The sequence below is a fragment of the Hyperolius riggenbachi genome, chromosome 7 (genome assembly GCF_040937935.1).
Source record: "Hyperolius riggenbachi isolate aHypRig1 chromosome 7, aHypRig1.pri, whole genome shotgun sequence".
Taxonomy (NCBI): Eukaryota; Metazoa; Chordata; class Amphibia; order Anura; family Hyperoliidae; genus Hyperolius; species Hyperolius riggenbachi.
In genome coordinates, this window is record NC_090652.1 from 250,173,008 (window position 1) to 250,199,375 (window position 26,368).

The 26,368-nt window shown below is 45.6% G+C and overlaps 1 protein-coding gene across 2 annotated transcripts in view; it reads left to right on the plus strand.

Moving 5' to 3' along the window:
- Positions 1-16,985: 16,985 nt before the first annotated feature.
- The window catches only part of RAPGEF4 (Rap guanine nucleotide exchange factor 4), a 467,459-nt gene continuing 458,076 nt past the window's right edge, over positions 16,986-26,368 (plus strand). Inside the window, exon 1 of one of the 2 annotated variants that reach the window (XM_068245487.1) lies at positions 16,986-17,064. In XM_068245487.1, the coding sequence (XP_068101588.1) occupies positions 17,063-17,064 (2 nt within the window). In that variant the 5' untranslated portion in view covers positions 16,986-17,062. Of the gene's footprint in view, positions 17,082-26,368 lie in introns of both variants that reach the window. The other variant, XM_068245488.1, reaches the window with a different exon arrangement.

The following is a 26,368-nucleotide window of genomic DNA, read 5'->3' on the forward strand; positions in this document are numbered from 1 at the left end:
GCTAGCTGCGCGTACAGCATTTTAAATGGAGCAAATCGCTCCATCAGGGGCTGAGATATCTTCCTGCGCGGCATAGCCCGAGCTCAGCTCGGGCTTACCGCCAGGAAGGTTAAAGGAATACTGTAGGGGGGTCGGGGGAAAATGAGTTGAACTTACCCGTGGCTTGTAATGGTCCCCCGCAGACATCCTGTGCCCGCGCAGCCACTCACCAATGCTCCGGCCCCACCTCTGGCTCACTTCTGGAATTTCCGACTTTAAAGTCAGAAAACCCCTGCGCCTGCGTTGCCGTGTCCTCGTTCCCGCTGATGTCACCAGGAGTGTATAGCACAAGCCCAGTATGGTCTGTGCCTGCGCAGTATGCTCCTGGTGACATCAGGGGAAGCGAGGACACGGCAACGCAGGCGCAGGGGTTTTCTGACTTTAAAGTCAGAAATTACAGAAGTGAACCGGAGGCGGGGCCGGAGCATCAGTGAGTGGCTGCGCGGGCACAGGATGCCTGCGGGGACCATTAGAAGCCCCGGGTAAGTTCATCTCATTTTCCCCCGACCCCCCTACAGTATCCCTTTAATGAATAAAATTTCCTCTTTGTTTTTACATTGAATTGTAAACTATTATGGTCAGTGTTTAGCCATTGTAAAATCTTACCTCACCCTGATTAACACTCTTAAATTTATCAGTGGCGCCGGCATCTTTACTGCCGACAGATTCGGGAATCACTGTGGGATATTTTTTTCCCATCAGAGTAGTCAGCATGTCATCAAGCCTGGGCTAAACAGCAGTGTCAGAGGAATTTCAATCAACTGCAATGATCGCGCAATCACTGGCAATCGACGCTAAATGCATTGAGATAAACACCGCCATTCATCCCAATGCATGTTCAATCCCAGCGTTAAATAACGAGGATGGATGCAGGCAGTCGTCCATCTGAACCAGCACAATAAATAAAATACAAAAATACAGAGGGGGAAAATAAAGAAAAGTGCTGAAACATCCTATGAAATTGTTATATAGTATAATCTGGTGATAGTTAACTCTAACATAGTAAACATTTGGGTATAGTAATCTACATGTCCAGGTCCCGGCCTCGCCCCATTATAAATATATGGGAGTAAAGACTGGTATAGTGAAGTCAGAGACCCATGAGCTGGAGCCGGTGGCAGAAAATTGTAGCCTTGTCGCTATCTGCACACTACTCTGGGCCTGTGTGGTTTACCTCAAAAGCACCAGCCTGGAGTCCCATGCTTCCTGTGTAAGCTGCTGTCTGATTGCTGAGGGAATTGCCTGTCTTCTGTGACTTGCTTGTGCATGGCTGCAATACTACAGCATCATCCAGGCTGCACAGAAATGTGGATAAAGGAGCACACTTTTGGTACTGCACCTGCATTTCTGGTGTGATCTATGCTTCCTGTGCAAGCTGTTGCATAAGTATTGCATGCAAATCCCTGCATATTAATCACTGTGCATTTTGATCCAGGTTAGATGCTGTCTGTGCTCACTTGCCAAAGCATTAACCCCTTGCCAACCGCTCCAATCGGCCAGTCGGCATGAATGCGGCGGCAGCCCCAGGAGCGCTCAACGCCAATTGGCGTGAAGTCCTGGGGCGGAGTTTTGCAGGAGACCTCCGAATGAATGATGGAGCTCCACACCTTCATCAGTCTCCAAGCGGCAATCGCTGCTAGGAGACTGTTAGACAGCGAAATCACCGTCTATTTACACTGTACAGGGCTGTGATCTAAGGCAGCGCTGCACTGGGGACAGCGTGTGGCACGGCTGTCCCCCTGGGAGGCTGATGCCTATGACAGTCGATCGCTGTGATTGGCTGGTGGGGGGAGGGAGGGTGGGGGAAAAATGAAAACGGGAAAATGTGTTTAAAATTAAATAATAAATAAATAAACCAAACATGCCGGCAGGGATCAGAGTGCAGAAAAGGGGGGGGGGGGGTATGGAATCACCTGTGTGCTGAGTTGTACGGCCCTACAGCGAGCCCTTAAAGCTGAAGTGGCCTAAATTGTAAAAAAAAAAAGCCTGATCACTAGGGGGGTGTAAGCCTACGGCCCTCAAGTGCAGGGCTGCTCAAATCCGGATCCGGAAGACATCCGAATAGTTCTATCCGGATATCTCCCAGTTACCTGTGCGGGGTGGGCGGGGGTGTCAATCTTACCTGTCTGAGGTCCGTCCCTTGGCGCCTCCCACGATGCGGCCCAAGCGGCAGTTAGGTGATTACAAACACTTTCTCCTTCCGGGTTGAAGGAGGAAGTGTTTGTAATCACATGACGCGCGGGGAGTACATTGTGGGAGGCGCCGAGGGACGGACAAAGAAGACGTCAGACAGGTAAGATTGACCCCCCCGCCCACCCCGCACATGTTTACTGGGAGAAATTTGGATAGCAACTATCCGGGTATCTCCCGGATCCAGATTTGAGCAGCCCTAATCAAGTGGTTAAAAAGAAAAAAATTACTCTCAATTATTGGCTGAATTAAAATACAGTACTACGGTATACTTTATATGACCATTTCTGATATAGTAAACTTCTGATATACAGTAGTAAACCACTTTGCCCCGTCCTTGAAGTCTATTGTAGAGGAATTCTACTGTATACCATAGCGCTACATAGACAAGTGATCACTATAACGTGTGATTACCGTATTATACTTATTTCAAAGACATTCACCTCTTCCCTTTTATTTGCCAATTTACTCTTGTTTTATAGAGTAAAATCACTTAATTAAGAAAATGTTGCTTGCTGAGCTCTGGGCCACAATTCAAAAGCCCCCATGGCGATGAGCTGTGCTTGCGAACACAAGAATAAGTTACGCACTCAGAACTTTGCTGTGAAGTGATTAGAGCCTTTCACTCATGTCTCAGGAAGCCACTGTGATGGCAAGAATGTAGCTATTGTACCGACAGAGATAGAAACATCTGCTTGTTCTTCATACGCTGAACTGGAAATAGCTGCTGTATGTCAGGGGATGTGAGAGAGATCAAACAAATGTTACATTTAAAGTGAAGATTCAGTGTAACTTAAATTAGTGTCAGGGACACTATCTCTATATGCTGTAATGTACAGTATTTTGATAGCTGCATTTCTACTTCCCTGCTTGCTCACCTCATATGCCATATGAGGTGAAGGCCACACCCCCGTTCTAGGAAATCGCCACAGAGCTTTTCTGAAGGCTGGGTTACCTCCTCCACAGACCAGCCTCCAGCTCTGTAGCCCGCCCCCAGCCCAGCACTCTGGCCATGGCATATTTGTGCAAGATTTCCTCTTACCTCACAAAGGAACCTAAATTTAAAGAGAGCCTGAGGTGGGCTTCTAAAAATGAAAAAATGTTGCTACCTCATCTGGGGGGGGGGGTCCATTGGGGGGATGGGGGGTGGATTTAACACTCTAACACTCCCTTTAAGTTAACACGCTAATGTAACTCCCACATGATCTACTGCAACACTGAGCATGATATCTATATCTAAAATAGTAACATTACATAAAAAGGTAACACACTTTTAAAATATCTTCTGTGGTCTCCTTGTCTATAATGGTTAATTGTGTTGCACAATTCCTTTTTGATCCCCATTTCCTTCTTCAATGTTTTTTTCTTAATTATGGAGATAAGACTGTTCACTTCCAGAGGTATATCAGAATCCTAAATGCCAGTTAAAAATCCATGTGAAGATACATCTAGTTCTGTTCCTTCACAGTGCACCTCTTTGATGAAAATCTACTCTGAGTACAGGTGTCTCCCAAAGGGTTTTTCCACCAAGCCTGAGCAGCAGCTCCATGCTACTGTGCAGGTGCGAGCCATCCTGCACAGTTTGGCCCTACTCAGGAGTGCGGCCACAAGCTTCAGGAGCCCAGGCACTGGAACAACGAGGCAAATGGGAGTGGGGAAGCCTCTGGAGGTTCTTTGGGTTTTGTTGTAGAGGTAGGCTTGACCCTGTCGGTGTCAGATTTAAGGGTGCATCCTCCAACCTAGTGCCCCTGATACAGGACTTCAAACATGCCAACCTGTCTCTAGCTTTTTCTAGAATTTGCAACAGGTGACTAAGGTGTTCTTGCAACAAGGTGCTATGAAACTTGTTCATTTTGTCCAGTCATCAACTCTGAACTGAAAATAAATGTATGAGATAATTAATTGTATGTGTAGTGAAAGTACAATATACCTGTAGAACCTCACTGCAGTCTCAAATTCATATTTTCAGTTGAAGGGGCAAAATTTTACTCTGAAGTTTACACAGTATCCATTTTGGTGTGATGTGCAATCTGAGTTATTCAGCTACCAACCTCAACATAATTGTAAACAGTTCTCCTTTTAATCACCTAGATATAACTAATTTTCTTTTGTTTACTCCTTAGGTTCATTTGACCTGCTTCAAAAAATAAATAAATAAAAGGTGGGCACAGGCAGGCTCTGAGCTGGTTTGACACTACATACAGTATACCCATCTTTATCTTATCATGCCACATGTCAGTTCAAGAACACTTTAACCATTTCAGCCCACGGGTATTTTTCATCTTATGGACGAGAGGAATTTTCCCCTTTCAGCGCTCCTCCCTTTCATTCCCCAATAACTTTATCACTACTTATCACAAATAAATGATCATTACCTTGTTTTTTTCCCGCCACCAATTAGGCTTTCTTTGGGTGGTACATTATGTTAAAAATTATTTTATTCTAAATGCATTTTGACAGAAATAATACAAAAAAAAAAGAAAAAAAATCATTATTTTTCAGTTTTCGGCCATTATAGTTTAAAAATACATGCTGCCGTAATTAAAATCCACACATTTTATTTGCCCATTTGTCCCGGTTATTGCAACGTTAAAATGATATCCCTAGTATAATGTATGGTGACAATATTTAAAGATGTATTTTTTCAGTTTTACATCCATCACTAATTTTTGAGCCCATTATTTAATAATAAGATGCCCTCTTGACATAGATTTTATTTTTGTTCCCCTATAGTCAGTAGGTGTATTTTACTATTTGGCCACAAGATGTCCCCGCTGAGCAAAACTCTATGTAGCGTACATTTACGCTACACAGGATACAATGTATTGTTACATTGTAACAAGTGGAAGTGATGTAGGCTTCCATCGGAAGCCTCCGATCACAGCGGCGGCGGGGAGATTATGAATGGAAACATTGTTTCCATTCATGAATTTAACGATCGGGCGGCGGAAATCACGGCGGCAGCTCCATTTACAGAATAAACACTGTTTTTGAACAAAATCAGTGGTTATTCTCGGCAGACATGCTCGCATTTGTCCCCAGCAGCCAACCCCCCCCCCCTACTAGCAGCAGCAGCACGATCATGGGCATTTGCCCGCAGGATCGCTTACAGATCCCCCAAACTGCAGGGACATGTCTAGCGCGTCTCTGCGGGTCTAGCACCTGCCGCTGCGGACGTGAAGCTCACGTCCACGCGGCTGAAATGGTTAAAAGACCCCCCGAGGCGAACAGATTACATCTTTTCTTACCTGGGACTTCTTTTAACCCCTAGAAGTCATTTTGATCCCTTGCTGCAGCTTCGGTCCTCTTTGGTGGCCTGCCGGTGGCCTGTAAACATTGCTGACCAATCAGTGGGTTGGCTCTTCTGCACGTGCGTGTGTCGCCACCCTGGGCGCGTACTGTGCCTGTGCAGTACGCACCAGATGACGTGTGCAAGCTTGCGCATGTACCCAAGTGCAGACACGCTGATGGGTCGGCAACCTTTACGTGCAGCCAGCGGGACACCGACGAGGACCAAAATGACTTCTATTGGCTGGAAGAAGCCCCAGGAAAATAACCAGTTTACCTCAGGAGTCCTTTAATCATCTGAGAAATCTTCACTCCACTCAGCAGGTCACTCACAGCTCTTTGGAAGGTGGTGGGAGTGTACTTCATTCTAAATTACATTACCATACATTCAAAAAGCAAGAGCAATTTCTCCGGAGCCACTGTTGCTAAGGGAATATTGCAGTACCTATGTGTCAGATCCATGGTTGTTAGGCAACTGGCGATGAACTAAAAATTGCTGCTTATCCAACAATTTATTGGCCTAATATGACGTAAGGTACATGCAATGGTTTGTGATGGCATTAACCAGCATTAGGCCCTGTCCACACTTGCAAGAATGAAAAACTGATTAGCGTAAAAAATGATATGTGGAACAGATCAATTTTTAAAATTCTTTAATTTTTAAAAGTTTTTGCATACCCATTCTGTTAAAGTGCGGTCAAAAGAAGCAATGTGAACTTATCCATTAGGGTCTGTTCCATTACAGTCCACTAAACGGACTGTTTCTTAGTCCAGTGAGAACTGGGCTAAAGATGCCAAATCCAAATGTTCTACTGTGGGCTTATCAGCTTCCCTAGGAGATAAAATGTTTCTGTATGGTGTTAACTGAATCACTAAGATATTATTAATCCTGCATTCTGCCAATGTCTAGCTTGGGAAATTGCAATTTTAAATTTAGATATCAAATGCTAATTATTTGATGGTTCCCATCTTTATTCAAAGCACTGTTCTAAGTAGGGACTCAGGTGTCACAGTGCCAGCGTCGCCATCAGAAATGTGTAGGCTCCATACTGGGCAAACCTACTGGGCAAAACCGCATGCCAAATCACAATCTGCAGAAAAAAGCTCTTTAACCACTACCGGATCTTTGCTATGCATACAGTGGCTTGCAAAAGTATTAGGCCCCCTTGAAGTTTTGCTCATTTTGTCACATTAGTGCCTCAAACATGAAACAATCTTATTGGAATTCCACGTGAAAGACCAGAGAAGTGGAACGAAAATCATACATGATTCCAAACATTTTTTACAATCAATAACTGCAAAGTAGGGTGTGCGTAATTATTCAGCCCCCTTTGGTCTGAGTGCAGTCAGTTGCCATAGACATTGCCTGATGAGTGCTAATGACTAAATAGAGTGCACCGCTGTGTAATCTAATGTCAGTACAAATACAGCTGCTCTGTGATGGCCTCAGAGGTTGTCTAAGAGAATATTGGGAGCAACAACACCATAAAGTCCAAAGAACACACCAGACAGGTCAGGGATAAAGTTATTGAGAAATTTAAAGTAGGCTTAGGCTGCAAAAAGATTTCCAAAGCCTTGAACATCCCACGGAACACTGTTCAAGCGATCATTCAGAAATGGAAGGAGTATGGCACAACTGTAAACCTACCAAGACAAGGCTGTCCACCTAAACTCATAGGTCGAACAAGGAGAGCGCTGATCAGAAATGCAGTCAAGAGGCCCATGGAGACTCTGGACAAGCTGCAGAGATCTACAGCTCAGGTGGGGGAATTTGTCGATAGGAACTATTAGTCATGCACTGCACAAAGTTGACCTTTATGGAAGAGTGGCAAGAAGAAAGCCACTGTTATCAGAAAAGCATAAGAAGTCCCATTTGCAGTTTGCCACAAGCCATGTGGGGGACACAGCAAACATGTGGAAGTAGGTGAGATAAGACCAAAATGGAACTTTTTGGTCAAAATACAAAGCGCTATGTGTGGCGGAAAACTAACACTGTACATCACTCTGAACACACCATCCCCACTGTCAAATATGGTGTTAGCAGCATCATGTTCTGGGGGTGCTTCTCTTCAGCAGGGACAGGGAAGCTGGTCAGAGTTGATGGGAAGATGGATGGAGCCAAATACAGGGCAATCTTGGAAGAAAACTTCTTGGAGTCTGCAAAAGACTTGAGACTGGGGCGGAGGTTCACCTTCCAGCAGGACAACGACCCTAAGCATAAAGCCAGGGCAACAATGGAATGGCTTAAAACAAAAGATATCCATGTGTTAGAATGACCCAGTCAAAGTCCAGATCTAAATCCAATCGAGAATCTGTGGCAAGATCTAAAAACTGCTGTTCACAAACGCTGTCCAACTAATCTGACTGAGCAGGAGCTGTTTTGCAAAAAAGAATGGGCAAGGGTTTTAGTCTCTAGATGTGCAAGAGACATACCCTAAAAGACTTGCAGCTGTAATTGCAGCAAAAGGTGGTTCTACAAAGTATTGACTCGGTGCTGAATAATTACGCACACCCCACATTGCAGTTATTTATTTGTAAAAAATGTTTGGAATCATGTATGATTTTCGTTCCACTTCTCACGTGTACACCACTTTGTATTGGTCTTTCACAGGGAATTCCAATAAAAATTGATTCATGTTTGTGGCTGTAATGTGACAAAATGTGGAAAACTTCAAGGGGGCCGACTACTTTTGCAAGCCACTGTATCTACACCCCTGTATACTTCACTTGTGGATCAGAGGCGTAGATATACACATTGTTTACTTATCGCTCCTGTTCACCTTCATCGCAATCCCACTGTTCCATGACTGGGGAATGGGAAAAGCTTTTCCCAAACCCGATCACATTGTCTGTGATGAATAAAAGCCAGCGCCAGCGAGACGTCGGCTTTTATTCACAAAGTGAAAGTAAACAGTTTTACTTACTAGTTCCCGTCTACTGTTTACAGTACTCGGGAAATTAGTGTAGTGCCATTTTGTGGTCAAAAAGTAAAAATACACCTAAATACATTATTAACCAGTATTACATAGAAAATGAAATACATTTTTATTATTTTTTAACCCCTTCCACCCCTACCCCACAGTTACAAATACGTATAAAACACTTACAAAAATTACACCATTTATAAAAAATAACCATAAATAGTTATATTTTTTTAATATGTATGTCATGAGGGTATATTACTGCTTTTTTTTGTCCATTTTACAATTTTGTTTTTCATCTTCCTTGTAAAATGCATATAAAATAAAATAATTCTTAGCAAAATGTAATGCCCAAAGAAAGCCTAGTATGTTCCACAAAAAATAATATATAGATCATTTCAGTGTGATAAGTAGTAATAAAGTTAGCGAATGAGTGGGAGGAGTGGGATGTGAAAATTGCTCTTGTTTTGATGGGGGAAAAAACGGTGGTTTGGAGGTGGCTAGTAAGGGAAGCTAAAGCCAGGCAGTAACCAACTCGTCGGGCCCAGGGCAGATTCTATACTTTTTGCTGCCTAAAGCAAACGTAGTAGGCTATATATATATCGGGGACACTTTGGCGCAGTTGGTGAGCTTAAGCGCGTTAAAGCGTAACCAAGAGCCCCTGTCACTGTTTTCCTGTTGTGTGCTGCAGCCCCTCTGTAATTATATATTTCTTATGGAGGTTGGGGACCTCCTGTGCTGCGTGCATGCTTTGCATAGAATTGCATAAAAAATTTGGTTTGTGCTGCTTACCCCTTGGTATTTATTTATAATTTTCCCCTGTAAGCCTGCATAACCACACCCACCTCTAGCACAGTTAAGCATATAAATTAGTGCATTGCACATGTTCAGAGAGTTCATTTGGTAGCTAGTGAAAGGTAAGGTGTTTTTAATTTCCTTTTTTTCCCATTTAGTTGACTCTTGGGTTTTTGGTTTAGTTCCCACTAGACTGCTTATAAAAACTGGCATTTTGCATGGTAGAGTAGGACTCACCAGATCGGGGACACTTTGGCGCAGTTGGTGAGCTTAAGCGCGTTAAAGCGTAACCAAGAGCCCCTGTCACTGTTTTCCTGTTGTGTGCTGCAGCCCCTCTGTAATTATATATTTCTTATGGAGGTTGGGGACCTCCTGTGCTGCGTGCATGCTTTGCATAGAATTGCATAAAAAATTTGGTTTGTGCTGCTTACCCCTTGGTATTTATTTATAATTTTCCCCTGTAAGCCTGCATAACCACACCCACCTCTAGCACAGTTAAGCATATAAATTAGTGCATTGCACATGTTCAGAGAGTTCATTTGGTAGCTAGTGAAAGGTAAGGTGTTTTTAATTTCCTTTTTTTCCCATTTAGTTGACTCTTGGGTTTTTGGTTTAGTTCCCACTAGACTGCTTATAAAAACTGGCATTTTGCATGGTAGAGTAGGACTCACCAGATCGGGGACACTTTGGCGCAGTTGGTGAGCTTAAGCGCGTTAAAGCGTAACCAAGAGCCCCTGTCACTGTTTTCCTGTTGTGTGCTGCAGCCCCTCTGTAATTATATATTTCTTATGGAGGTTGGGGACCTCCTGTGCTGCGTGCATGCTTTGCATAGAATTGCATACAAAATTTGGTTTGTGCTGCTTACCCCTTGGTATTTATATATATATATATATATATATATATATATATATATATATATTACGGCCAGAACTCGAGGTCTGGCCACTTCGGGTTCTGGCCGGCCAAAATGCGAAGTTGATGTGCTAACGCAACCAATGTCGGAAATGAATTGATTCCGACTCCTCTCCTTGCTCCCCTCCTATAACCCCTGTCAGCTGGTCCGGTGTCCCTACCGACCCTCTATATACCCTCACACAACAGAGTCGTTTTGTTGCTGCAGGGACGCACATGGAGGAGCAGGCAGCGGGAAAGCTGCAGACACTGCTTCTGCCAGCACCCGCTCTGCAGTGCCCACCTATGGGAACAAAATAAGTGGCAGGCACGAATGCCTGCTTCCAGGGTCGGATTTAAGCCAAGGCCACGTAGGCCATGGCCTAGGGCACCACAGGATCAAGTGCGGGTGGACAACAAGCTACACTAGGGGGAAGGGAAGGGTCACTTCGCTACCTATTCTGGAGGGAGGGGGTTCATCAGGCTATCTATCTGGAAGGGGGGGGGGAGGGTCATCTGGTTTCTTATACTAGAGGGAATCAGGAGAGGGGTCACAGAATACCTATACTGGAGGGAAGAGGGGGTCATCAGGCTATCTAAACTGGAAGAGGGGGGAAGAGTCATCTGGCTACCTATACTGGACGAAAGGGTCAACGTGCTACCTATACTGGAGGGAGAGGGAAGGCTCATCTAGTTACCTATACTGGAGGGGGGAGGGTCATCTGGATATCTATACTGGAGGGAATGGTCAATGTGCTACCTATACTGGAGGGAGAGCTCATCTAGTTACCTATACTGGAGGGGGGTGTAACGATCTGCTCAGCGGTCCGCACGGGCAGAAAGCTGTTTGTCCATTCCTTAAGTCTGAGGGCTGCAGGTCTCTGGAAAAGAGACCTGCCTGTGCTTTGCAAGTATCTGACCTGTTCTGCTGCTGAGCAATTTGCATACACTTGTCATGCAAACGGCCTAGCTGCCTCCTTGGAAGGCTTGCAGTATAAATACCATGTGATCCCAGAGTCCTTTGTTGCTCATAGAGGTTTGTTCCTGCTGGACTCACCTGGAGTGTCAGCCACTGCTATCTTAGTATAGTTAATTCTTGGGGAGTGCTCCTTGCATTCCTAGTTAGTGCAGTCAGTTTGTGTATAATTTGTACTGCCTATTCTGTCCTGTCTGTCGCGATTGCGCTGTCGCCAGCGGCGGTTGATAGCGAATCGCTCTGTCTTGTTTGGATCGCACTAGCCTCTAGCGGTAGCGGCTGTGGATCCTTCTGATCTGATTTCCTGGAGTGTAAGCTGGAGCAGCGGTTGCTACTGGCTACCTCATCTGTCTGTCTTGTTTGGATCACACTAGCCTCTAGCGGTAGCGGCTGTGGATCCTTCTGATCTGAGTTCCTGGAGTGTAAGCTGGAGCAGCGGTTGCTACTGGCTACCTCATCTGTCTGTCTTGTTTGGATCACACTAGCCTCTAGCGGTAGCGACTGTGGATCCTTCTGATCTGAGTTCCTGGAGTGTAAGCTGGAGCAGCGGTTGCTACTGGCTACCTCATTGGTCTGTCTTGTCTGTTTGTGCTCATTTGTGTTACTTGTGGCTAGTTAGGGTGGTGTGCTTGTCTCTGTTGCAGGTGTAAACGCGTTCGCTGTTGCGAATGAGTGCGGTGTTCGCTTTTAGCTAGCGTTTGTTATTTTCCTTATCTTTTATTGTTGTTTGCTGTGCCTTTGCTACTCTCGTGCTCTGTCCTGCTCAGTCTGGTGTCACTATTTGTCAATCGCCATTCTTGCGATTGCGTTCCCACTTCGTTTCCACCACTGTGTGTTCACCGTCGCTGGGTGGCGACTAGTTTGGTGGACACACATTGATTTTGTCTCTATGCTCTCTCTCTTTGGGGGCTATCTTGCCTTGTGTTGCTTCTCTTCGTACAATTTCCATCTGGCATTTGTGGCAGCGCAGAGAGTTTATTCCTCTGCACTCCACAGCTCCATCTGCCGGTGGGAATTCCCCTCTACTGGTGCTTGCACCAAAAGCTGGGTTCTAGTATCTTGACACGCTTGTGGAGGACCTCCGCAGTGTCAGCGCACATCTTTGTGCGCTGAACACGGAGATATCCCACAATCGTTACAGGGGGAGGGTCATCTGGATATCTATACTGGAGGGAAGGGTCAACGTGCTACCTATACTGGAGGGAGAGGGAAGGCTCATTTAGTTACCTGTACTGGAGGGGGGAGGGTCATCTGGATATCTATACTGAAGGGGGCGGCTGCTGACAGTGGCCTTGGGCGGTAAAGAGTACAAATTCGGCCCTGCCTGCTTCTCACTGTACTTTCCTGCAGTTACAAAAGGTAACTTACTTGTTGTAGGGGGAAGATACAGGGTGGGTAGAGATACCGAGACCAGCTGCCAGTGGTGAGAGGAGTGGGTGGGGGGAGGAGCTGGAGCCACCAGACTTTATTTACTTTTCACTCTTGGCTGACTGGTGAGAGGAGGGGGCAGGGGGAGGAGCTAAAACCACCGGAATCCATTCATTTCTGACATTGGCCGCGTTAGCATGGCCACTTCACATTTTGGCTGGTCAGAACCCGAAGTGGCCAGACTTCAGGGGACAGGAGCCATCCAGGGAGCCGGCGAGGGACTGAGCGGCCTCATGGGTGCTTAAGGAAGCCTCAGATAAGTATGGTACCTGAGAGTCTTTCAATCACAGGTACACTTCAAAGGACAACTGTAGTGATAGGTATATGGAGGCTGCCATAATTATTTCCTTTTAAGCAATACCAGTTGCCTGGCAGCCCTGGAGATATATTTGGCTGCAGTAGCGTTGGAATAACATCAGAAACAAGCATGTGGCTAATGTCAGATCTGACAATAATGTCAGAAACACCTGATATGCTGCATGCTTGTTCAGGGTCTATGGCTAAAATGTATTAGAGTCTGATGATCAGCAGGATAGCCAGGCAACTGGTATTACTTAAAGGGAAATAAATATGGCAGCCTCCGTATCCCTCTCGCTTCAGCTGTCGTACATACAGATAATAGATTTTCATGGCCGGGAGACAATGATACGTGATTGTGTGCTCTTGTGTTCCTTTGCACACCCCACATCAAGATGCCTTTTGCTTAGCCCTCTCCATAAAGCACAAGTTTGGCACACAGCCATGCAGCGACGCGTGCTTGTACAGTGATAGCTCCAAAACTATTACTCAAAACAATTGCTAAGGGTCCAATCACAGTAAATGCATTTTGAACCAGTTTTCAAAATGTAATCAATTCTGCAAATTGCAAGCTCATCTTTTTACAATTAAGCTGGCCATACACTGGCCCGATTTGCCGCCGTTTCGACAGCAGATTCGATCACTGGGATCGAATCTGCTGCCAATCGTTCGCGCTACACGCCGAATTTCGATCCATTTCGTCCGATCCCGTCGATCGCTCCGTGCGGAAAATTACCGTTGATCGCCCGCGGGTAGGGAGCGCGTCGCTAGCGGCGTTCGATTGCCTGACGACCGACGTAATAGAGCCGCATACATTACCTGCTCCGCCGGCACGACTACCCCCGGTCACCGCTACTCCATGTCCGCGCTGGTCTCCGGCATGCTTCAGTTCCTCCTGCCCGGCAGGAAGTTTAAACAGTAGAGGGCGCTCTACTGTTTAAACTTCCTGCCGGGCAGGAAGAAGCAAAGCATGCTGGACCTGGAGACCAGAGCGCAGACAGAGCAGCGGTGACCGGGAGGACTCGCGCCGGCGGAGCAGGTAATGTATGCGGGGGGGGGGGGGGGGGAGGGGGAGCAGCGGCGGCGGCAGCAGCACCACCACCACAACAGATTGTGAACGGTTTCAGGCTGAAATCGGTTCACAATCTGTTTGCAGTAAAGGTAGCCATACGATCCCTCTCTGATCAGATTCGATCAGAGAGGGATCTATCTGTTGGTCGAATCTGATGGCAAATCGACCAGTGTATGGCTACCTTAAATCTTTGTGCTGTGTTCCCACTAGTGCGATCTGAGTATCTGCAAGTGTGCATTTCCCTTCACTGTAACTAGAACCTTGCAGAAACATTTAGAAAATGCACAGGAAAAAAAACCCACACACACTTGATTGCTATCTGCAATGTTCATTGTTCTCTAAGGATCATTTTGGGGAACAACTGCTGAATGTGTGAAAGTTCCTTTACTGCAATCAGGGGCGTAACTAGAAATGACTGGGCCCCCCTGCGAAAATGAGGGTGGGGCCCCCCGGGGGCCCCCCCATAGACGCCAAATAATCGTAATGGGGCAGCGTTTCACTATAAAATAATCCTAATGCAGCAATGTTTTACCAGAAATTAATCGTAAATTGGGCAGCATTTCACCATAAAATAAACGTAAAGTGGGCAGCATTTCACCAGAAATTAATCATAAATTGGGCAGCATTTCACCAGAAATTAATCGTAAATTTGGCAGCATTTCATCAGAAATTAATTGCAAATTGGGCAGCATTTCCCTATAAAATAATCATAAAGTGGGCAGCATTTCCCCATAAAATAATCGTAAAGTGGGCAGCATTTTACCATAAAATAATCGTAAAGTGGGCAGCAGTCATCAGAAAATAATCGTAATGTGGGCAGCAGTCATCAGAAAATAATCATAATGTGGGCAGCAGTCACCAGAAAATAATCGTAAAGTGGGCAGCAGTCACCAGAAAATCGCAATGTGGGCAGCAGTCACCAGAAAATAATCGTAAAGTGGGCAGCAGTTACCAGAAAATCATAATGTGGGCAGCAGTTACCAGAAAATTGCAATGCGGGCAGCAGCCACCAGAAAATCGCAATGTGGGCAGCAGACACAAGAAAATCGCAATGTGGGCAGCAGACACCAGAAAATCACAATGTGGGCAGCAGACACCAGAAAATTGCAATGTGGGCAGCAGACAACAGAAAATTGCAATGTGGGCAGCAGACACCAGAAAACAGCAATGTGGGCAGCATTCACCAGAAAATCGCAATGTGGGCAGCAGTTACCAGAAAATCGCAATGTGGGCAGCAGTTACCAGAAAATCGCAATGTGGGCAGCAGTTACCAGAAAATCGCAATGTGGGCAGCAGGCACCAGAAAATCGCAATGTGGGCAGCAGGCACCAGCAAATCGTAATGTGGGCAGCAGACACCAGAAAATAGCAATGTGGGCAGCAATTACCAGAAAATCGCTATGTGGGCAGCAGGCACCAGAAAATCGCAATGTGGGCAGCAGTTACCAGCAGATCGTAATGGGGGCAGCAGACACCAGAAAATAGCAATGTGGGCAGCAGTTACCAGAAAATCGTAATGTAGGCAGCAGGCACCAGAAAATAGAAATGTGGGCAGCAGACACCAGATAATGGCAATGTGGGCAGCAGTCACCAAAAAATCGTAATGTGGGCAGCAGGCACCAGAAAATAGAAATGTGGGCAGCAGGCACCAGAAAATAGAAATGTGGGCAGCAGACACCAGATAATGGCAATGTGGGCAGCAGTCACCAGAAAATAGAAATGTGGGCAGCAGTCACCAAAAAAAACCAAAAAAAAACAATTTCACCTGTGAAAAGAAAACCAATTCACTTACCTGACAGAAGTCTCCTCTCCTGGCATCTGGTGCGCAGCTCGCCAACGATCCTTCTGCAGCACATCTCCTGCGCTGACAGGCAGAGTGCAGGGCTACGGCAAGATGGCTCCCAAAGCCCTGTACTGGAGACATAAATAGTCTCCAATGCAGGGCTTCGGCAGCCATCTTGCTGTAGCCCTGCTCTGCCTCCCGGGAGACTGCGGGCAATGAACTGGCCCGGCGTCTATTAAATGGCGCGGCCAGTTCCACACCTGGCTCAGGGGTCCCACAATCAGGGGGGGGCAGCGCTTCCCCCGCACACGGCTGGCGGGCCCCAGAGCGGCCCCGGGCCCCTCTGCAGCCGATGGGGTTGCATCACCAGTAGGTACGCTGTGGTGAAATTTTTTGCAACTTTATCAGATTTTGCAACCGGTTGCACTTATTTATAGGTATAGCTATCAGAAAGTGCAATCTAACCATTGACTTCAACCTATCTGTATCAGAAAATGCAATGCAACCCAACCAAACCCTATGCTCACACAGAACCCTCCCCTCTTGCTCAACTAATAACCCCCCCTGGAGGGAACAATCCCCCCTCTTGCTCAACTAATAACCCCCCCTGGAGGGAACAATCCCCCCTCTTGCTCAACTAATAACCCCCCCTGGAGGGAACAATCCCCCCCCTTGCTCAACTAATAACCCCCCCTGGAGGGAACAATCCCCCCCCTTGCTCAACTAATAACCCCCCCTGGAGGGAACAATCCCCCCCCTTGCTCAACTAATAACCCCCCCCCCCCCCGGAGGGAACAATCCCCCCTCTTGCTCAACTAATAACCCCCCCCCCCCCCCCCCGGAGGGAACAATCCCCCCTTCTAGCTCAATGGGATCTGTGGTTGCAAAAAATTACAGGCGTGTTAACAGAAAGGAGCCACACCTACACAGCCATACACTGTCCTCTATGGCAAGTTGCAAAATATGATGGGTTGCAAAATGTTTCATTACAACGCCACTGCTGCAATGGTCAAGCATTCCTGTTGACTATGGTGTCAGGCTCTGCTCCTCACAGCATTCCATCAGTCCTTTGATAACTGCTCTGATGTTTACTCCCTCTGTTTGAAACTTTGAAGTACTGCTATGCAAAACAGAAGTTAGTAAGGAGGCTTTTTGGTCTCTTTCAGCCCCTTACACTCTCCTAGGACTTCTGGTGGTTCACATGAGCATGCTAGTCAACCTAATCTGTGCTGCTGTCACTACTGGAGTGTTGAAGTGGGTGGAGTCTGAAAAATCCTCTGAAAGAGGCTGTCACAAGTCATTTCCTGAGGAGAAGAAGGTAGAGGGAACCCATTTGAAGAGCTGGGTTATATACTAATATTACTCTGAGCAGCTTGAATACAAATGTGAGTGAGGCAACAAGGTACATGGAGGCTTGTTTAGCTACATGGGGTCAGTGTGAGAAACAATGATGTATGAAGTGACATATAAGCTAATGAGGGTTTATAAAGCTGCAGGACATTAGGGCTTAGTTGTTATTGGAGCAAAAATGTGTGTGTGTTTGGGGGATGGAGAGAGTGGTTAAAGATGATGAGCTGACACTAGGAAAAGGTAAGCTGCCACTATGAGGGTGAGGCCTATCAGGAGAGGGTAAGCTGCTACCATGAGGGTGAAGGCCTATCACTGAGGGTAAAATTGGTCTTTGATCTTGCCTTTTCCAACGAATTTTATCTCAAGTGTGTAAGTAGCCTAATACTTTCAGCCACAGACCCTGAACAAGCATGCAGATTGGGTGCTCTGCCATTATTGCAGAAAAGAGATCAGCAGGACTACCAGGCAACTGGTATTGTTTTAAAAGGAAACATCCATATCCTTCTCAGTTTAGGTTCCCTATAAGCAGAATTGTGTAGAGAAAAGTCGGCCCTGCATTCTCTCATCTCCCCCCACCCGGCTACTTTTCATGCCACCCGGCTGGAGAACAATTCTGGGGAGAACACTGCTCTTCATTCATTTATACAGACAAGGCTTGCTGCAGGGGCGTCGCTAGCCCTGTTTTAGGGGGGCACGTGCCCCCAATCTTTCCTGGGGTGCCACGGATCTCCGCCCGGCCGCCCCCTCTGTCAAGACTCAGCGGCTCCCTCCAGCCGCCGCGTCACTGACAGTCTCAGACCCCAGGATCAGGCAGCGAGACGGCGACCAATCGTGCGGGTGCTAGGACCCAGCGCCCGCACTGATATGCGGAAGTGACATCACTTCCGCATATCGAGCGGGTGCGTCCAGCGCCCGCTCGTACATCTGGTCGGGTCGCCGCTGATCCTGAGGTCTGCTGAGAGGTAGGGGGGGAGCGGCGGCGTCGGCTAGAGGGGGGGCCTCCCTGTCACTCACTCACTCACTCACTCCCTAAAGGGGCTCCCTGTCACTCACTCCCTAAAGGGGCTCCCTGTCACTCACTCACTCCCTAAAGGGGCTCCCTGTCACTCACTCCCTAAAGGGGCTCCCTGGCACGCACTCACTCCCTAAAGGGGCTCCCTGGCACGCACTCACTCCCTAAAGGGGCTCCCTGGCACGCACTCACTCACTAAAGGGGCTCCCTGGCACTCACTCACTTCCTAAAGGGGCTCCCTGGCACTCACTCCCTCCCTAAAGGGCCTCCCTGTCACTCACTCACTCCCTAAAGGGCCTCCCTGTCACTCACTCACTCCCTAAAGGGGCTCCCTGTCACTCACTCACTCCCTAAAGGGGCTCCCTGTCACTCACTCACTGCCTAAAGGGGCTTCCTGTCACTCACTCACTGCCTAAAGGGGCTCCCTGGCACTCACTCACTGCCTAAAGGGGCTTCCTGTCACTCACTCACTGCCTAAAGGGGCTCCCTGGCACTCACTCACTACCTAAAGGTGCTCCCTGTCACTCACTATCGGGGTCCCTGTCACTCACTACCTAACTGGAGGCGCCTGTCACTCACTAGCTAACCTGGGGGTCCCTGTCACTCACTACCTAACTTGGGGGGGCTACCATATTAAGGGGGCATTCTGCCTATTTATGTGAAATGCTGTCTATTTATGTGCCTCATGACTGCTGAATGTGTCTTGTTGGGAGCCTTATGATTTGTTGGGGGCCTCATGATTGCTGAATTTGTCTTGTTGGGGGCCTCATGATTGCTGAATTTGTCTTGTTGGGGGCCTCATGATTGCTGAATTTGTCTTGTTGGGGGCCTCATGATTGCTGAATTTGTCTTGTTGGGGGCCTCCTGATTTGTTGGGGGCCTCATGATTGCTGAATATATCTTGTTGGGGGTCACATGATTGCTAACTGCGAGACTATGGGAAAAGCTGAATCCTTATCATATGAGACAATAGCATTAAACCTACTTTTTTAGCGTTTTAAAACAGAAAATAAAACTGGGAGGTTCTAAAAAATTGAATACATTTTTCAGGAGTAGGATGGATGAAATTGTTTATCTTCACAGTTTATTTTCAACTTGGATTTTCCATAATGTTCATGTATGAGTTAAAACGTTTGTACAGTATTTAGTTTAAATTGCTGTTGCCACTTTGCGATAGATACCGGTAAGTGACTTTTGGGTTGCAGTTTGGGCACTCGGCCTCCAAAAGGTTCGCCACCACTGTCCTAATCTGATGTCCCACCATTGCTAGGTTCATGTAAATTTGTCTCCACCCGTTACCACACCTATATTCTGGTCCATGGCCCACCCATTTTTTGGTGCGGCGCGATAAGCACGCCACACAACGTGATCGTCATATTTTTGGCACGCTAGCTGCAGTGTGCTGAATTCTGCTGCCTACATTATGTACAGTATACGCTGTTCTCTAGTGCTTGCACTGTGTGCTGATTTACCTCCAGTGTGTACAGTGTAAGGTGTTACTCTGTGCCTTTATTGATTGTAAACCAGCTGTATTGTATGCTGATCCCTGCTACTTTCAGTATGTACAGTATTAGCTGTAAAGCCTGGTACACACATACAATTTTGATTAGCCAATTTTAGCTCTGTTCATAAAATTCATTGTCTGTTGGCCCACTTACTGCACGGGGGTGGGAAATTGGGGGTCAGTGATTGACCAATCAAAATTGTATGTGCGTATACATCTTTGATCTATGCCTATACTCATTGTAAATGATCGAAATAAAGGACAGGGGGCTCCGTCCAATATTTCGATGGGCAGGCCCGTTATCCGTAGCTTACACCGCTGCTAAGTTCATGTACATTTGGCCCCACCCATGCCCACGCCCACTCACCGCATGGCCACGCCCATTTTTTTGCCACGGCGCATGTACCTCCCCGCCTGGTGCCCACAGGTGCCACTGATCTCCAAGGACCCTAGAAACGCCCCTGGCTTGCTGTAAATCTCGGCGAATGAAAATTCTTCTTCAATGTATCAAAAGAGCCCCTGGGGGGTACTTACCGCAGGATGGTGGAAGCCTCTGGATTCTAAAGAGGCTTCCACCGTCCTGAGCCATCCACTTGCTACCCCGGACACAGAGAGGCAATAACATCTACAATTGCTGCTGTGCACATTCATAGTATTGGTTCTTCTCTCGGGCGCTGGCAGAAATAGCCAAGCCTGATCGGGTCTGCTGTACTGCGAAGGTGCATATGGCTCACACCTGTGCACTAGAGCCAACCTGATCAGGCTTGGTTATTTCCACCAGAGCCCGAGCGGAGAGATGGGGGGGGTGTATCCCAGCGATCGCGTTTCAGTGCTATAGAGGCGTTAAACGCGATTGCGGAAAAATCGCCGCAGTGTTCAGTGGTTTTTCCGCGTGAAATCGTGGAAAAATCACTCCTGCAAAAATCGCCGGCGTTTTTGCAAACGCAAGTGTGAATGGGCCCTTAGTGTGAACTAGTTCACAGTTTGTCTGTGCAGAAAATGCGTACGAAACCAGTTAAAGGGGAACTGAAGAGAGAGGTATATGGAGGCTGTCCTGTTTATTTCCTTTTAAGCAATACCAGTTGCCTGGCAGCCCTGCTGATCCTCTGCCTCTAATACTATTAGCCATAGCCCCTGAACAAGCACGCAGCAGATCAGGTGTTTCAGTGGTTCAAACTTTAAAGTCTGATCTGACAAGACTAGCTGCATGCTTGTTTCTGGTTTTAATCAGATACTACTGCAGAGAAATAGACCAGCAGGGCTGCCAGGCAACTGGTATTGATTAAAAGGAAATAAACATGACAGCCTCCATATACCTCTCTCTTCAGTTCCCCTTTAAGTGTGTTCCCTGACTGTAACATTTGATAAGTCTGACCAATGTACCACACACATGTTCAGTTGTCCCCTAGATATAAAAAAATAAAAAAAATGATGAAAAATTTGCTTGCGTCTCTCAAATTCTCAATTTGTCAATCTACCACACACCATACAATCTTGCAAAAAAAAAAAAAAATTGATAAGAAATTTGTGCCACTCCCGAAACCCCAGGACTGTGGAGTCAGTACAAAAATCATCCAACTCCGGTCCCCAAAATAGCTCTGACTCCGACTCCTCGACTCCGACTCCACAGCCCTGGAAAAAAATACTCAAATTAAAAAAAGAAAAAAAAAACAGTAGATTTCCCAGAACTTCCACTTCATGTCAGGACATCTACATCATTTCAGTGAAAATAAAATACTCAGCTGTACAGTGAGTTTGGCTTTAGTACAGAAAGTTACCTGGCTGTCATATTTGCATGACTCACACCGACTCTCCTCCTGGCGTGAGTTCATAGCAGAGAATGATGTCACCAGTATCTATTCCAGGAAGACGTGTGTCCTATGGACTCATTTCTGTATGACTAAACCCCAAGTTCCACTACCAGCCATCTCCAAGGAAACCAGTCCTAGAGCAGTTATTTATCTCATCAGCCCTCTGCCTCACAGCACTGAAGAGACTTAATGAATCACTGTAAAATTTACTTCCAAACATGTGTCACAGCAGCCAATTCCCTCATTAAGTAATTACTTCACGCTGTAGACATACATACACAACATGGCAATTGGGATATTCGTACTTCTAATCTGGCCTCAGTTCCATCTATTCTTTTACTGGATATCACAATAAGGGCTGAGACCCACAGCAGTGCTTTCAGCCACACTTTGAAGTCGCTGGTGATCGACAACCATTCCCAAAAGCAGTAGGCTACTGTTGGTGGATGGAGATTAACGCAAAAGCGATTGTGGTTACCCCAAATCTCAATCTCAGGTCCAGCAGCATTTTTGAAGTGTTTCCCTTCAACACAAAGTATAGGATTGTTACAAAATTCAAGACAAGACACAGAACATTTAGGTTGCGCTTTTTTCTTGACAGACTCAAAGTGCCTGAGCTGCGGCCACTAGGGCAGCGCGCTCAGTAGGAAGTAGCTGTGTTAAGGAGTCTTGCCTATGGTCTCCTCACTGGATATATGCTGGCTTACTGAACAGGAAGAACCAAGATTTGAACCCTGGTCTCATGTGTCAGAGGCAGAGCTCTTAAAGCAGGTATGTCAAACTGGTCCTACAAGGGCCGAGGTCCTCACACATTTTTGATACAGCTCAAATGAATTGATGGGTTGAATCAGGAAAGGTGTGGTCCATCAGGTAGAACACATTCCTTTCTTTCTCAGTCCATCCTAAACACTGGCATGGATCTGGCCCTCCAGGCCTGGAGTTCGACACATGTGCCTTAAAGCAAACTTGAAGCAAATAAAAAAACTCATGTTATAAAGAATCGTATGTGTAGTAGTACAGATAATGAATAGAACTTTAGTAGCAAAGAAAAGTCTCATATTTTTATTTTTGATTATATAGCTTTTAATTTTTTGTATCATTGCATCATTCTGTCACATTTGCAGTTTTAAAACCATACACCAGGCCATAGGCAATTCACTTTTTCACCTGAGTTTTCTCCTAAGAGACTGTCTTTTAAGCTATGAAACAAAGCAGAAATAATGACCCTTTGAACTTTCCGTCAGTAAAACCTCACAAGCTGTCTCTCACTGTTTCTTAGCTGTTTAAGTGCTTCAGAAAACAGGACTGTATTCGGCCCAAGTTGAGTAGAATAGCTCAGAGCAGATGTTTTGCATACATAACTGAAGTTTTTTTTTAACTCTTCCTGTACTGGAAAACAATATAAGATGCTTTTCTTTGCTACTAATGTTCTATTTCTTAGCTGTACTGCACATACAATTATCTCATAAGTTTTATATATATATATATATATATATATATATATATATATATATTTTCCACCCTGCCCGATCAACAAACATATAAAAAAAATCCCCTTCCTAATTCTACTTTGCTTCTTTCATGTGTTGAACAATTTTGAAACAGAGGGGCCAGTTTATGGTAAAAAAAAAAAGTTTAACCAGTTGAGGACCATAGGCTTACGCCCCCCCCCCCCCCCCCCCTAGTGTCCAGGCTGTGTTTTACAATTCAGTGCTCTGCAGCTTTAAAAGCTCACTGCAGAGCCATACTACTTAACACACAAATGCATTTTGCTCCCTTTTCTTGCCACTAACAGAGCTTTCTCTGTTGGTGGCAAGAATTGGCAGCGAACGATCATTAGTCCCTACCCACTGCTTTTGACGCCTTTCGCCGTTAGACGAACTGGGGCTGCCAACTTTCCGACGCCTATCGGCGCTAGGTGGTCAGGAAGGGGTTAGAATAGGAAGTAGTGGTGGACTTGCCTCCCCCAAATAGACTCGACAGTCTATAATAACTGAAAAACAATTTATTTACTCAAGGGTACTCCTCAAGTAATGCAATGCATTTCACAGGAAGCATCCCACTTCATCAGGCAATAAAGAGGAGCTAGGAGAAGCAAGAATACATGCTAAGACCTTATACAATAAAATAAAATGTTACGTTTTTCACAGTAGAATACTGTAATATTAACTAGTAATAGGCAGGGGAGGATGTGGCTAGCTTTAATGGATATAATTAAGAGGTTACAATTTAATTAATTCAATTAAAATTACCCCCTCAATGCCTAAATGTATTCGATAATCCTAATTTATGCACATCTTTTGCTGTCTTCACTCTGGGTGTCAGTCTAAGCATGATTACCGGAAAACTTCACAGCTAAAGAGTCCAAAATAACTCCTTTCCACTGAAAAGTGCTGGCACTTTGGCAAAGTATAGCCAAGCACTGTCACCCAAATATACACTAATGGCCCGATCCAATTCACTCTGGACCCATTCCAATCCCTTTTTTCTCCTAAGTTTTCTCCTAGCTGATATTTTCATACCTAATCAATAAAATGCCTTTTAAGCACCAGCAAGCAAGAAAATACTTAGAATAACTTTGACAGTACTTTTTCCACCTACTTTTTGGTACTTTTTTCGAGTGCTGAAAAGTGATTTTAAACAGAAGATAAAAATGTATCTCCTACGAAAAAATGCAGGAGAAAGTGAATTGTATATGGGTCAATGTGAATTGGATCAGGCTGTATATTTTCTGTTTCTCCCCTACGGCACAATTGACTAATTCCTCAACAGCGCTACTGTGCTAACCTTAAAGGGAACCTGTACTGAGTAAAATTATTTAAAATAAACACATGAGGTAACTTCAAATGAACATTACATAGTTACCTTGCCATCAGTTCCCCTCAGAAGCTCACCATTTTCTTCTGACAATGATCCCTTCCAGTTCTGACAACATTTTGTCAGAACTGAAATATATCAGTTGCTGTCAGTTATATATCAGTTGCTGTCAGTTATAGCTGAGAGGAGAACTGATTTGTCCATGTTTCCCTATGGCTCAAGTGGGCGATGTTACAGTTTAACTGTATGCTGACCAGAAAGCTGTTATGGAGTAATGGCCATTTTCAAAATGGAGGACAGAGAATTTCCTTGATCACAGTGAACGAACAGGACGCAGGAGAGGAAAAAGAGATTGATAAGTAGACTACATGGGAGGTAAGTATATCTTGTGCATGTTGATTTTGACTTTTAATTTTCAGTTCAGGTTTTCTTTAATCTTTTCCTGTCAAGTACCTCTAGCGCTAAGCTCTGACATTTCACCTAAACCTAACCCTGAATTTAACCTTTTTAAATTGTGGCTATCATTAAAATATCTCCCAATGTATTGTTATCACTGACCCATCCAATGGGTTGTATAGCAGCACTTACAGTACATTTGCCAGAAGAGGTGGTGGTTTAAAAACATTAATGACTCTTAAAGGCAGCCATATCTAAAGTGCGGTTTGTGGCCAAAATACGGTCCAACGTGACTTTTCTGGTGGCCCCCAAATATCCCAAAGATCTCAACAGTTGTTAATTCCATGCAGGCCGTAGCTGTGGTGCCGTATGCAGGGTTACCTTGTATTGCTGCTGTGCTTCCCCCTTTGCTTGTCTGTAGGTTATCAGCTAACACTGTAGCAGTAGCTGCCACCAGTAGCATAGCTAAGATGCTATGGGCCCCAGTGCAAGATTTAAATTCGCCCCCCCCCCCCCCAAGCACTCTATACCTAACAATTGATCCACCACACCAAAACCTGCCAAGGAATACAACAGTGTCAGAGATGCAAGGAGATGGGGAACAGTTTATTAATGATTACTACCATTCACAGCATCTATAGAAATGATTATTCCTCTGCTCTAGGGGAACTATGCATAAAATTCATTAGGATTGCGAAGTTAACTGCAACTTAAATGCTGAAAAACTGCATCCATGTCTTTTATAAATGGCAAAAGAGCTCAGAGCTAAGTCCCAGGGTCTTCTCTCCTTCCCCTTTATCTTTCCTCTGCTTTTGACACTGTTTGTGTTGCCCACAGCTGCCAGGTGATGTTAGTACAAGACTATTAGTACAGGAGCTGTCTTTCAGCACCACAGCACTGCTATCTCATCCTGCATAGACTGTTGTATCTCTGCTCACAGCTGCTACATTGCTGGGCACCCTGACATCACCTATGCAGGCTACTGATGGTACCATCACTCCCCACCGCAGCAGCGTCAACGCATAGATGCCATGGACCCTGAGATCCTTTTTGGCATGGCCTTTTTAGTGGAAAAAAACAGCATATTATCTTGTAGATATGACAAGGGGGAAGGCAGTCAGCTACTTTTGTATTAACTACATTTAGGTAATCAGTCAGTCAATGAAAATATTACAGTATGATCCATAATGGGGAGATAAGGAGGTTGAAGTGAAGGTATTCCTGATGTTCAGGGGCTTTGGTTACAAGAAAAAGAAGTGGTTTTCCAATAACAGAATAGGCTGTATGGCCTTATACCAAAATGTACAACTAGACAGTTAACTACTGTACATACCACTTCCTCAGGTGTCTGTAAGATGAACTGTAGTCAGAACAATGTATTGGAATAGGTTCAATTTTGCAGTGTGATTTGGGTCAGTTGAACCTTCTTCCTAATGACAACTTTTAGGGAGCAGGTTTTCAAGAATCCCAGTCCGTGCTGCAGAGAAACAAGCTCAGCACAGGACCGTACCAGCTTTCTGCATTACTGCAGGTATGGTGTTCTTTAGGCTATCAGCTTTTTCCTGTTTGGTGTTTGAACCAGTTTGATTTTAATCTCATCTAACCATTACATATTTACACTTTTTTTGCACTAATCGGGTAACAAGTACTGCTCACCTTGTGTTAGTATTTCTGCACAGCAATTTTACCACTGCCTCTTGCATCAGGCCCAGGCAGTGACCACTCTTTCCCATAAATTCCTCTAACTTCTTGCCATAGGCCTCTTGGTAGTCCCCCTGACCAGTTTCCTCCTTGAACTT